The sequence below is a fragment of the Armigeres subalbatus genome, chromosome 3 (genome assembly GCF_024139115.2).
Source record: "Armigeres subalbatus isolate Guangzhou_Male chromosome 3, GZ_Asu_2, whole genome shotgun sequence".
Taxonomy (NCBI): Eukaryota; Metazoa; Arthropoda; class Insecta; order Diptera; family Culicidae; genus Armigeres; species Armigeres subalbatus.
In genome coordinates, this window is record NC_085141.1 from 327,552,394 (window position 1) to 327,567,166 (window position 14,773).

A 14,773-nucleotide genomic window follows, 5' to 3' on the forward strand; every position below is an offset into this window, starting at 1 on the left:
CAGCACAAGCAACACGATTCTACATGAAGTACATCATCTCGGCAGTACTATGCTCTTGGGGTTTTCAGACGAAATTGTGGATTGCTGTTGCGAATACGGGCTTCTACGACTTACGTGACCAACTTTCTGCCCATAAATCGAATTACTTGAATTTAGGATAGTTGTGCATGTAGCAACAGCTTAGCTTGAGAAATGATGAGACACTGTATCTAGAGGTAAATAAATGCGTGTATTTTTTTAACTTTTAGTTTGATCGAAAAACTTTCTAAGAATGGAACAAAAGTTATATTATTTTATTTCATATGAATGACAGAAACGAATCATGAATCGTTATTTCGAATAAATTCTCGCAGTTTTCTGTTGATGCCGCTTGTCAGTCGGCGCACACCTTCTTCAGTCATGATTTTGGCTAGCTGATTCCACCAACTCTCCATACGGCCAATGTCAGTGGTGACTGCTCCCTTCATCTTCAGTTTCTGGTTAATAATCACCCAAAATGACTCTATTGCATGGAACTGAGGACAATTTGACGGACTCAGATTTTTTGGGATGAACTGGACTCCAGTTCATCTCAAAAACTTGCAGGACTGTGCAAAATTATTTTTCGTTTCTCTTCCTGCATGGTGAATATTTTGAAACCACGTTAGTTTCAAACTGTGAGAAGAAATAGACCGAAAAAAATGGTTTACTTACTAATTATGAAACGCTGTGAAAAACTTGTATATCCGACCACTAGGAGCGTCACTATCTCTAAAATGAAGTGCCCCATTTCTAAATGATGTAGGCTTTATTATACATCCTATAAAATATGGCAGACTGATAAAGGGCTGGCCATCTAGTGCAAATATCGGAAGAAAGAATTGTGAAAACAACAGATAACCTGGAAATAGATGATACTTGCTGAAAACAAATTTAAATTCGATTTTCAACAGATCCAGTCAATATATTTGTTTCGCGGATGGCATGGACCAAGATGAATACACCACTAGGTGTTCCAATCTGCCAAATTCACGATTCAGCCATCTTGGATTTTAGTATGGGAGAGCCAGCCGGTTTGTTTATGTTTTGCACCGAAAATGAATTTTTCACCCCCGCCTTCTTCTCGTCCATAAATTGGGCAGACTGAAACACCTAGCTGTGTATTCATCTTGACATGGACATTGTCGGCCGAACAATTGCAAAGGTGGCAGAATTGTACACCTACCTGAAACGTGAAGCAACAAAAGTTGGATTGGTGGTGAATCCATCGAAGACAAAGTACATGCTACTGGGCGGAGCCGAGCGCGACTTGGCCCGCCTGGGAAGCAGTGTTACGATAGGCGGGGATACCTTCGAGGTGGTCGAGGAATTCGTCTACCTTGAATCCTCGCTAACGGCTGATAACAATGTTAGTCGTGAAATACGAAGGCGCATCTGTGGAAGTCGGTCCTACTACGGGCTCCAGAAGAAACTGCGGCCAAAAAAGATTCACCACCGCACCAAATGTGTCATGTACAATACGCTGATAAGACCGGTAGTCTTCTTCGGACATGAAACATGGACAATGCTCGAGGAGGACTTGAAAGCACTCGGAGTATTCGAGTGTGCGGCGGCGAAGAATGAACCACGAGCTCGCCCAGCTCTACGGATCGTTTCAAATATAGATTGATAATGTTCAATATAATTTTCTGCTTTTTATGGTTTTCAAGTAAATTATCAGTATCGATACTCCCCATTTATTAAACATTTTCAGCTAGGTCTACAGTGACGTTTCATGACAAGTAAAGTTAGGTCTGCACTGACATTCATATTTTTTGAATCTGAATCTCCCTCCCAGGTGTTCATCATTGCCATGCTCTCCCATGTCTGCTTTTCCTTCGTGGGGTATCTGCTCTTGCAATTCATAGTATGTAGGGTAAAACGACCTTTTATTATGGAGTGGTTAAGCACCTTGTCAAAACAAAATTGATTTCAAAATTCTATTAAAAAATATCCGTTGGCTTTTTCCATATTGCTGTAGTCGAATATAGGATGCTCGTTCACTATAGTTCCGTAAATATTACGTCAATTGTGCTGGACTTATGTTGTTCTGTTTTAATCACAATAAAAACAAACAACCGCAATAATAGGACGCAGTTGCTTATCGTTGGGATATTTTTTGAAGGCCAGTCCTATTGTTGCAGTATTGCATGTAATTCTTATCCAGCTTTTTACGCTAGCTATAAATATGATGAGGGGTGATTCAATTATGACAGATGCTGTGTACAGATTTAAAAGGTATATCGAAGTAGTCTTTGACTATACATCTGATTTAATAACTGTCAATATTTTTTAAATGTTCGGTAACCATGGTAAATGATTTGTTTAGATGTTTTTTAAAATGATTTTCTCCATTTTAGGTAATCCGCAATTAATTTAAATTTCTGTCGCAAGCTCGAGCGTAAACTAGTATTTAGCAAAAACACGCAACGAGGATTTGTAAGCTGTAACCAACAGGTGTCACACCGATTGGTGATTAGTCCCGGAAACTACGTCGACGGTTTCTCTTAGGAACAAGAACGCTTCCAGTCGTTTATCTCCACTTTTTGCCCTTCTAATCAAACTTGGATGCTATGTACATTAGACCTCTTCATGTTTTCAAAAAGTATCAAAAATTCAACCGGTCAGCCCAGAATCATAATTCTTATGCTAAAATAAGTCTTCTGTCAAATTTTCAGCTAATTCGGATAAAATTTCGAGGTGCCCATATCGATTTAGTGTTTTTGGGCTATTTCCAATTTTGAAAAAAAATCTATTAGGAGATATAAACGCCGAAAACTATCGCAACAACCTCTATACGGATGCTTTTGGTGTGCTCTACAAGTCTTGTGAACATTGCGATTCGTTACGATCACGTTTTGACGATGTTAAAGTGATTTTCAATCCTTTAGATGTATAAAAACTCTGTTTTCCCTCTGTCATAAATTCAAGAATTTTGTAGAACAACGACTTTAAGGGGGAAGTGTGTTTTTATGCACTTTAAAGCTTGAAAATCAGTTTAACATGGCCAAAACGTGAACGGAACGAATCGCAATATTCACAAGAGTTGTAGAGCACACCAAAAACTTCCATATAGAGGTTGTTGCGATGGTTTTCGGCGTTTATATCTCTCGTTAGATTTTTTTTCAAAATTGAAAATAGCCCAAAAACACTAAATCGATATGAGCCACCTCGAAATATTATCCGAATTAGCTGAAAATTTGACAGGAGGCTTATTTTAGCATAAGAATTGTGATTCTAGGCTGACCGGTTGAATTTTTGATACTTTTTGAAAACATGAAGAGGTCTATTATAGAGGTCGATACCACAATAATAGGACCTTAGCACTGCCGCAATAATAGGCTCAGAGAATTCAAATTTTTAATGAAAAATGTTGATTTTTCATCATTTTGAACGGAATTTTGTATACAGAATAAACTATTTTAACACTACCGCATCATTAGGACATACCACAACGATAGGACGTTTTACTCATATTAAAAACAACGAACAAGCAGAAATGGTGCACAAATTGATTTGTTTCTCATTATTGTGATGTTTTTAGTAGTAAGCGCGCATTATATTGTCAAGTAAAAACGACAGAGATTATGTTGAAATCATTCTTTTTTTCAAATACCATTGATTTTGAAGGATATTATTAAAAAAGGAACAAATATCCTAGAACGTTTGGATTTTCTGGGCAGTATTCTCCTAATCCCTTGAAAAATCTTGGTATTCGTATTTCAAATTATTTCACTAAAAAATAATGTCTTATTAAAGTGCTGATCACCCTGATTTTTTTGCGGCATCTGTACCGATTGTAAGGGATAGATTCCACATCACTATAATTTTTATTCAAAACGTTAATTGCATACAAACATAACCTACAAGGTTTTTAGAGGATTCAAATAATTAAATATACATGTGAATTAGTAAGAATTATAGCAAAACCGTACAAAAAATCTTTCTTAAAAATTGCGTTAGAAATTTTACGGCCTCCGCGGCGTAAATAAAAGTGTTTAACCGTCATATTACTTTTTCGCTGATAAGAATGAGCAGTTATTACTTACGTTTTTGTTTTCGTTATAAAAGACACCCTCTCACATACATTTGGGCCAATAAATCAAGTCTGATCTACCAGATCTCTAAAGTGCGGCATCTCACCCGGATTTACCCTACGTTCATAGGATCAGTGCATGCAGCGTCCCAGCGTTAGATTCGCGACCACTAGTTAACGCCACGTGATGTTTGGGGAAGCTTTTATTTTCAATATTGCATCAGTAACAGCAGTAAAATCGGAATGAGAATCTTATGGGAATATTTCATTCAACTACTACTGACGCCAACGCCAGCCACTCGATGATTTCCCTTCTGAAACGCTATAGACGTCATCCATGCGAATAAATTTTGCAGCGTCTCCCACCCTTTTGTAAAATGGAGGTCCTGAAAAAACTGATTTATTCTCAATAATGCGTCTTTACAATCACTAATAGCAACAAAACCAAAATCGCTTGCTAATAAATTTGTCTCAGCAAAAATGGTGGTAAAATAGTGGTTCTGAAAAGGACTGATTTATTTCCAATAAGCAACCACTGCCAGAATTGGTGAAGGCCCCCGATGCGAAACATTTTGGAGTTCCACTGCTGCTGCCGTCAACGACCGCCACGCTTCGGAAAATCTTAAAGAGTTCGTCGATTGATTGATACCAATTAAAAATTAATTATAAATTAAATCCTACGTCTAAAAAAAGGAGGAGAGGAAGGACTACTCTGTTCTCAGGTAAGCCCAAAGTCGAAATAACTTTTATGTTCTCCCGTTACGCTGGGATATGGACACTCTGAAGTAGTGCGTAACGGTGTAAATCCGGTCATATCGCCAGGCTCGGTACAACACTGAAGCTGACAATATGACGTCCCTAACCCCGAATCCCAAGGTGTCAGGCGACCCGTGCCGTGGGGATGAATGGCCTGGGGTGGAACAATTAGCCAGGCAGTTAAGGTGGTTATACTACAAAGCCACAAATCGGCCATCTTGGAAACCACGTGCTTTTTCTAGTGATTTTTCAAGAGCACAAATTGAGAGAACCATAACGCCCATGGGGATGAAACATTCGTAGATCGTTTCCTTACTCATGCTAAACAATCGACTTTAATTTCAGCATTGTACGACAATTATTACGCTAGATTTGAATATTTGATATTAGGAGTAGAAACTCGTGTGGTGAATTTAAAATTCACCACATGGCTTGGATTTATGGGTGAACGCTCTACCACAGACCAGGTGTTCGCCATACGTCAGGTATTGCAGAAATGCCGCGAATACAACGTGCCCACACATCATCTATTTATCTACTTCAAAGCCGCATATGATACAATCGATCGGGACCAGCTATGGCAGCTAATGCACGAAAACGGATTTCCGGATAAACTGATAAGGTTGATCAAGGCGACGATGGATCGGGTGATGTGCGTAGTTCGAGTTTCAGGGGCATTCTCGAGTCCCTTCGAAACGTGTAGAGGGTTACGGCAAGGTGATGGTCTTTCGTGTCTGCTATTCAACATCGCTTTGGAGGGAGTAATACGAAGGGCTGGAATTGACACGAGTGGTACGATTTTCACTAAGTCCGTCCAGTTATTTGGTTTCGCCAACGACATTGATATCATGGCACGTAACTTTGAGAGGATGGAGGAAGCCTACATCAGACTGAAAAGCAAGCTAAACGGATTGGACTAGTCATCAATACGTCGAAGATGAAGTACATGATAGGAAGAGGCTCAAGAGAGGTTAATGTAAGCCACCCACCACGAGTTTCTATTGGTGGTGACGAAATCGAGGTGGTAGAAGAATTTGTGTACTTGGGCTCACTGGTGACCGCCGATAACGATACCAGCAGAGAAATTCGGAGGCGCATAGTGACTGGAAATCGTACGTACTTTGGACTCCGTAAGACGCTCCGATCGAATAGAGTTCGCCGCCGTACCAAACTGACTATCTACAAAACGCTTATAAGACCGGTAGTTCTCTACGGGCACGAGACCTGGACGATGCTCGTGGAGGACCAACGCGCACTGGGAGTTTTTGAAAGGAAAGTGTTGCGTACCATCTATGGTGGGGTGCAGATGGCGGACGGTACGTGGAGGAGGCGAATGAACCACGAGTTGCATCAGCTGTTGGGAGAATCGGAAGACTGCGGTGGGCCGGGCACGTAGCCAGAATGTCGGACAGTAATCCGGTGAAAATGGTTCTCGACAACGATCCGACGGGAACAAGAAGGCGAGGTGCACAGCGGGCAAGGTGGATCGATCAGGTGGAGGACGATTTGCGGACCCTCCGCAGACTGCGTGGTTGGCGAACTGCAGCCATGGACCGAGCTGAATTAAGAAGACTTTTATGTGCAGCACAGGCCACTCCGGCCTTAGTCTGATAATAAATAAATAAACATGGCTTGATTGTATAATCACTGTTAAACTTTTTCGTAGCCCGAGCGTAGCGCGGCTCGACTGAAATTATATTTAAGATTAATCGAATGTTCAATCACATTAATAGGTACAAATTCGGTTCACTTACAATTAAGTTTTCTGATATAGAGCGAGTAGCTGTTAAACCTACACTTGCTTTGGGGTTATCGTTGAAAGCCTGTTATTATTATACAAGGTGAATTACAGTACCTCATTGAGTGGACTAATTCAATACTGTTACTCACGGTTTTTTCACTATAAGAAAATTCTGTTTATCCTAAATTCACTTCTGGAGAATATAATACGTGCGGAAATCTATCTAGGAATATTGAATAGTAATCGCACTATTAGACATAAGAATATTTATCTTCTTCTTCTTCTTCTTATTGGCATTCCATCCCCACACTGGGACAGAGCCGCCTCGCAGCTTAGTGTTCATTAAGCACTTCCACAGTTATTAACTGCGAGGTTTCTAAGCCAAGAATATTTATAGGACTATTTAATTACACTTCACCTTCTAACGAACTCTGAGGTTGCTGGAGTTCAATTGGTATGGTATTTTCTACGATTTAGGCACTAAGGGGCCGTACATTTATTACGTAAGCATTTTTTCAGGGTTTTTCAACCCCCCTCCCCCCATGTAAGATTTTACCCATATAAATTTTTTATTTATATGAAGCGTAAGAAAATGGCAGACCCCCCTCCCCCCATAAAAGCTTACGTAATTAGTGTACGACCCCTAATATAAACTGTTGAATAATTTAGCAATAATTTGTTTCACGTGATTACAATGCTTGCTGTTTCGATCAACAATATTATGCTAGTCATCCCGGGTTGTCGTATACTTTTGACAGGTTCATTTATACGACGACGTTCGATGCTGAATGTAGTGGTAGGTTACGGAGGCGTCGTACACTGCAAATAATCTAAACGTTATTTCCACCTGAATTTTCAGGTACATTTTACGTGCACACTTAACTGCAAACGCTTCAGAAAATTCAGGTGAAACTTACGTGTCCGGTGAACTCTATCCAAAACTCAGGTAGAACTTACCTGATTTTCACGTAGAATGAAAATTCTATCAAAAAATCAGGTGAAAGTTACGTGAATTTCAGGTGGAAAGGATCTACGTACTTTTTCAGGTGGAAACAACGTGCAGATTTTTTTGGGTGTACATCAAAAAAGGGTCTATCTGTCTTGCGCAGGCCTATGCTAAGAGCTCATGTTTAGCGTAGCCAACACCAACACCAACGTCGAGCAACGTACGTCAAACCTTAAAAAGCTTAACATCATAAAACATCCAAATTCAGCTTTCTTCAATATGCAACTTTAATCGGGAATATTCATTAAATATGACTAATGAGTTTAATTGATCCAAAACTTATCTACATGATCAATTTTGATTTTACTTACATGGAGAACAACAATTTGTCTTTTATTTCACCGTGAAAAGCTTGAGCAGAACTTAAAAATAAATCCTGCTCTTTTATTGTTGTGGATATTTTTAATCATCAAGCTACAATCATTGGTGTTGTTGACGATTGTTGACATCTCATGCAACTGACAGCGGTCTATCTGCACACTGTGCCCGGGACATGGTGGCTATTTTTAGGCTAAGGGAGTTAGATAGGGATGTCTATAGCCTGGTCTTGCGCGTCAACAATCACCTTAAGGTGGTTATACAAAAAAGCCACAAATCGGCCATCTTGGAAACCACGTGCTTTTTCTAGTGATTTTTTAAGAGCACCAATTGAGAGAATCACAACGCCCATGGGGATGAAACATTCGTAGATCGTTTCCTTACTCATGCTTAACAATCGACTTTAATTTCAGCATTGTACGAAAATTATTACGCTAGATTTGAACTTTTGATAATAGGAGTAGAAAACCTTGTGGTGAATTTGAAATTCACCACATGGCTTGATTGTATAATCACCTTAACGGACCCTGTAATGCTGGGTAGTGGTGAATTACGGAGTAAGATCTACCACAATGTGCTCTAGTTCTTACTATTCTTGTTAATACTTATAAATGATGGTTGGAAGAGTACGAAACGACTATAAATTGCTTTTAGATGACCTACCTTTTGCTCCTTTTAGATGGAGTCAATGGAGTAAATTATAAGAACGTAACTCAATCTTTGGCTGGTTTCAAAGCCGACGACATGAAGCTCCAGAGCGCTGATTAATTAGGAAAGAAACGGATACGAATTTGGTGGATCTGCTGAACCCTCTGACTGATTAGAGCTCTGTGTAAAGGTGAGATTCAGAAATTCCAAACGCTATGAAATCAGATCTCTGTACAAAAACGAATTCTGAACTCTGAACTGAACTGAAGAAGCAAAAATATGCTTGAACTTCAAAACCGATGCATGGTCAAAATCAGTATTACCACACTTATTGTTGAGCCGAAACTGATTGAGGGGCACGTCTTTGAGAGTTAGTATAAGCCATTTCTCGAAGGGTATAAATAGCAGTTCCTTAATCTAAAGAGGCCTTGCATTAAGTTGGAGAATATCAGAATAAAAAACAACTTCTTCATTTCTTCTCAATAGAAATGGAGCAGAAAGACATGCACTAAACAAATGACACGGGTATGCTACAAAAGTACAATGAAATGGACGCACAAAGAGAAAAAACTTCTATGTTTCAATTCCTTCGTGAGCCTCACGGCCATCGTCTAGGTGCATTTGTGTGCTGAGGAGTGGGGGTTCGATTCCCGCCCTGGGTCTAGTAACGAGAAAACTTTTCGTACAGTGGAGATCCGCCACTGGTCCACTTGGTGTTGCGTAAGTGTCCCGTCCGTTGTCTAATGCTAGGTGTTGAATTACTCAGTCTGTGCCGAAGACAGTGATTATGTATTTCCATTTTCTATTAACATAAACCATGCAAATGACTTTAACGTCCAGCAAAGCGACGAACTTCTCCCCCATCCATTTTTTGTCTTAATAATCTCGCCATTTCCCTAATCAATCAATTAGTGCAAACCACCAGTCGATTTTAGAGGTCGTGAACTATGAGCATCACGATTACCATTTTACTGTTGTTATTAAAGAGTTGATTGAAATTCAATTTTTCGGATAAAACATTACCAAAGTTGGAGATCTAAAATAGAATAACGGTAGCATTTATTTTAGTATGTATAATCTCCTACGTACTAACTGTTTTTAAAAAAAAAATATATATCAACAATCGTTTGAATCATTCTCATGATATATATGGGAAAGCTAAGGCAAAACAATAAATTATCATAGGTACCAGATTTCGTTTTGATATACGTGTTGTATTTTTGAATTTCTGATACATTTTACTTCTAATAGACAATGTACTTTTATTTTCCCATTATCATTATTGTAAACTTTATAACTAATCAGTTAGAAAGAAAAAACGACTCAGGTGATTAGGTTTTTGAAAATACTTTCTTCGGAAACATACGTATAAATATAAATACAATTTAGCATCGTTTACAGAGCAATAAGTTACGCTTCGATAACAATATCGTGAAATAAAACAATGTTCGACCAAGGGGTGTGTTGAAATTGTTTGACAATTATTACACGTATGATTTTCTAAAGATACACATGTTTTCCATATTTCGACGAAGATATCTTTCTCTATCATATTCATGGCTTTTTAGGAGTTTCACATCCTCAGGAAGTTGGCGGGTGCATTTCGATTCTACATAAAAGCGCCGGTAAGGAATGGGTTCGGCCCGTAAATTTAATGCTTCATTGTCGAAGTAGTATTGTCAAGCAATAGTCCTACTATTGGTTTAGAGAGATGTAAACAATCAGTTCCAAGTATAACATTTAATCTTCCACTGGGGATTGGTAGTTTTTCTTCCGGAATGCGGCAAGTCGCATCCGTTCCGTTTGTAGGGCCTGTTCCAGTTCGAGCACTTTTACCTGGATTTCCATCTCTTTGGTTTTGGCCTGGTGAACGGTGAGGGAGCCCAGGTCAAGATCCTGCGAGTCCTCCAAACGTTGGCTACAATCTTTGGCAGTTGCCACCACGATTCCGGTGGCCTGGGTTACATTTTTGGAAGCGGTGCCCAACGCAGCCAGATTCTGACTGCCGCGTGGGGCCTTGACCCGGCTGGCAACTACGAGCTGGGCGGTACAGGCCGCAATTTCCTGCGCCGCTACGATAAGATCCAATTGATGGCGTGCCCCTCCGGAAACCGTTTTGTTGGCGGCCGTCCTGTGGAAGAAAGATAATTACGTAACTGCGGATTCTTAATTTTCGAGCCGATTGATGCTTACACCAGGAAATTAGCTCCCTGAGCCACACTTTTAGCAGCGGAGATGAGACCTTCGGTCCACTGGTGGTTGCGTTTGTAGAATTCTTTGGCCGAGGCTGAACCCTTTCCTAGGGCGACGATTTCCGACTGCAGGAGGCGTGACTTTTGTACCAGTATGCGAATGGCCTGCATTAACGAAGTACAGGCGTCGAGGATCTTTTCGTTCACCTCCAATTTGATGCCGGAGTCGGACGCGCGGGATTTCGAAAGCATTTCCTAGGGTGTATGAAAATGAAATTAATTTCTGGAATTCCACGCATTCGAGATGGCCCGAACTATAGGGTTATGATTTTGGAGAATTTCTATTGAACCAGGTGAGGCGGGTGATTGGACGCCGAATATGTCGTGTTTTTGGGTATTGTGCGATTCACCTTAGTCCGATTGCACTCGTTGCCATGACCAAACACCAGATATTCATAGTTTAGATAATTTAGACAAGTAACATTTCAGTTATAAATTTTTGATTTTTTCACAAGTGCCGTATCAACTAATACTATTTTTTGTCGCTTTAAACAGAAAACCTTTGATTATACTTTGCCCAAATAATCTCTTACCATCACTTTTTCTGTTTAAATTTTAAATCTGAAACAGCGCTTAAAAACAAAATGAAAATTATATCATTCTTTAAACAGAGATATTAAAAAAATGAACCTGGAGCAAACTGAAATCTGAACAGCTAGTTTTAAATATGTGAAAATGACATAAGTATCCTTTTTATTACGAGAAAAACTTTGAGTTCCGTCGCCACTATTCTGAAGAGATCTCAGAAATCAGAACATATTTAGAATTGAGAAAGGAATCCTAGACTTCAAACCATGTATAAGATTTTTCTTAGTGTGCTCATAAAATTATAATCAACCTTTGCATTCACACACTTTTTTGCGCAACCAAAGTTTGGTAATGTTTTTGGTCTTGCTCATTCCATTGTTGATCGCAGTTTTCGAGGGTTGATCGATTGGAAATGTCGGTTCAACGGGTCAAGATTTGTATACAATCCCAGTGCGATCTATTGGGTGGACAATTAGGACATTTTTGATTTGTTTGTTATTCGTACCAACATTGTCTTTCTATAACCTTAACGTGGAGGTAACTTATTTGCGATGCCTCTGAACGAATTTGGAAGCATGATGGCCCGTTTTGGGCACACCATAACCGGTTCTTGGGCTCAAGCTGGGAACATTTATCGAAATACCTTCAAATGTATCAAATGTATCATGGTCCAAAAATCGTCAACAGCGGTGTTTGTCATAATGTTGAACGGCGGCAGCAGCGTTTTCGGCGTCGTTTACATTTTTTGAATTCCAGAGGGAAATACTGTGAAGTTTCCGTCAATCTGGACGGCAGCTTAGGCCGAAAGCCAACTAACTGAATTATTTGGCCGAAACGGTCTTTAAGTCGAAACGGGTTGGCTGAAAATTTCATTTGGTCTTCAGCGACATACGACCGAAAGGGATATATGTACATCCAAACTGAGTATTTGGTCGGGCAAGCCGTTTGCCTTACAGGTCGTTCGGATGGATAATATTCCAAAACTGTCAACCCCTTCGGCCAAATGACATTTTCGACCAAATGGCCAACTACACCCAAAAAATTATTGTATAAAATCTGGGCATATACAATTCTGTAAGCTTTTTATACAAATAATGTATTAAAATCTTCCGAAATTGTATATGCCCAATTATTATACAGTTTCTGTAAGGTTCTTATGCAGAACTGTATTAAAATCTGCCATCCGCTGGTTGGGTGTACCAACCGACCATTACGGCGAAATGACCTATTCGACTAAACGACAAGATCGGCTGTATGTCTCTTTGGACGAAATGGTTATTAGCCCAAATTGGTCGTTTGACCAATAATGTTGTTTGGCCGAACAGATCATTTGGCCCAAACAGTAGTTTGGCCGAAAATGTTGTGTAAATGGTCGAGTTATTTGGTTGAATGGATTATATGACCGAAAATGTCCACTCGTTCGGCCAAATGACTCTGTTGAGTGTGTAAACTCTCACACTGATCCACATCAGCGTGCCCCTCGGTTCCAATTGAGAATACATCTCCTACCGATGCGACTGACAAGTGTTTTTACGTTAAATAAAAGTTATTTTATCACCGAAAGTTTCTTGCGTGCTAATACTATTTCTGTTCCGAGCATTTTTCTGCTGCGGCTGTCTGCCTGATCCGCCATCAAGTTATGGGCCCAGTAGCGGGGCGGAATAAAAATGGGTGTTCCAAGAAAGGCTGAATCACATATGGCTGAACACGAAAGGCTGAAAAAGTAAAAACCTTCCATAAGGCTGTAAAAATAAAAGGCTGAAACTCAAAAAGCTGAAAAATCGTGAGAAACCAATTTTAGAGGAAAATTTCACATTTGACGTTAAGGGAACAAACTCAAATGATCCGAAACCTTCTTGCGACTTTTTATTGTCTTTCAATTTTTATCTGGAATTCTTATTTTTTTAGTCTATACAGCTCTAAAAATTTTGAGGTACCGCCATCGGGGGTGATAATGGGTCTGGGGGGTGAGAATGGGTCATCGCTCTCACTGGCAGCCTGGAAGTCGGATAGCAAAATCTTTCAAAAAGGTCTCTTATATTTTAGTCTTCTTGCTCTCAGATGCATTCAATCTATTCTACACGCGTTCTAAGTACTTGAAACAGTGACCCATTCTTACCCCCATTTGACCCATTTTCACCCCCGACAACGGTAACATAGAAAGGAGCAAGACTTTATTTTGTGCTTGGCTCTTGTATTTGGTTTTTGATTCTTGCCAAGATTACCTTCTTATTTTTTATTTTTTTCTCTTCTACCTTTTCCTTCTTTATACTTCTTTCTTGTTTCCTACTTCATTCTCCCTTTTTTCTTCTTTCTTTTTTATTCCATTCTTTCCTTTTTCCTTCTTTCTTCTTCAACCGTTCCTAGTTCCTTCTTCCTATTTCTTTCTTCCTTCTTCGTACTACCTTTTTTGTCTTAATTAAAGAGACTTGCAGCCCGAGGCTGGCTCGTCTCCGTCGTACTACCTACCTACCTCTTCTTAGTTCTTCCTTCTTAATTCTTTTCCATCTTCTCTCTTCTGCCTTCCTTGTTCCTTTTTTCTTCTTCCTACTTTTTTTTCTCTGGTTTCTCCTTCCTTTGTTTTTCTTCTTCCTAATTCATTCTTTCCGTTTGCTTTCTTATTTCTTCCTTTCTTTTCCGTGTTTTTTCTTTTTTCCTTCGTTCTTCCTTCTATCATTTCCTCGTTTTTTCTTCCTTTCTGCTTTATTTCCTCTACCTTCTTCTTTTTCCTAGTTTCTTTCCCTCCATTATTTTTTCATTTTACCTTCTTCTTTCTGCTTTCTTCATTCTTTCAACCTTTTTTACTTTTCTTTCTTCTTTCTTTTCTTCCTTGTCCCTTGTTTCTTCATTTTTCTTTCTTCTTTCGTCCTGTTTTCTTCATCCTTAATTTTCCTTCTTCTTTCTTTTACCTTCTTCCTTTTCTTTTTTCTTCATTCTTCTTCTTTCTACTTTCTTCCTTCTTCATTCTTCCATATTTATCCTTCCTTCTTCTGACTTCCTGCTTCCTTGTTTCTTCTGGCTTCATCATTATTCCTTCCTCCATCTTTCCTTACTTTTCCCTCCTTCGTTCTTCTATTTTCTTTCTTCAATCTTTCACCTTTTTTTCCTTCTTCCGTCTTATTTCTCCCTTCTTTCGTCTTTCGTTTTCTTCTTTCCTCCTTCCTTTGTCTCTGTGCAATTTTTATTATTTATTCTTTATCCTTTATCCATTATTCTTTATTCTTTATTCTTTATCCTTTATTCTTAATTCTTTATTCTTCTTTATTTTTTATTCTTTATCCTTTATTTAGGCTGACCAGATCCTTTCGGTGGAAACAAACAAACGCACTTGCAAAACGGGACATGTCAGAAACCTTGTGACAAAATTCAAGAGCTGTGGAAATTTCAAAATTTATGGGCTTAGTTTTAATTTTCCGTGTAAAAATTTTAGAGAAAAGTTTTAGAGTGAATTTTTCACCATCATAACCTTC

At 39.2% G+C, this 14,773-nt stretch overlaps 1 protein-coding gene across 7 annotated transcripts in view; it reads right to left on the reverse strand.

Moving 5' to 3' along the window:
• Nucleotides 1-9,560: 9,560 nt before the first annotated feature.
• Nucleotides 9,561-14,773, reverse strand: part of LOC134225582 (huntingtin-interacting protein 1) — a 94,350-nt gene continuing 89,137 nt past the window's right edge. For all 7 annotated transcript variants that reach the window (XM_062705769.1, XM_062705775.1, XM_062705776.1 and 4 more), the window contains 2 exons: nt 10,717-10,970; nt 9,561-10,654 (listed from right to left, as the gene is read on the reverse strand). In XM_062705769.1, the coding sequence (XP_062561753.1) occupies nt 10,264-10,654; nt 10,717-10,970 (645 nt within the window). In that variant the 3' untranslated portion in view covers nt 9,561-10,263. The remainder of the gene's footprint in view (nt 10,655-10,716; nt 10,971-14,773) is intronic.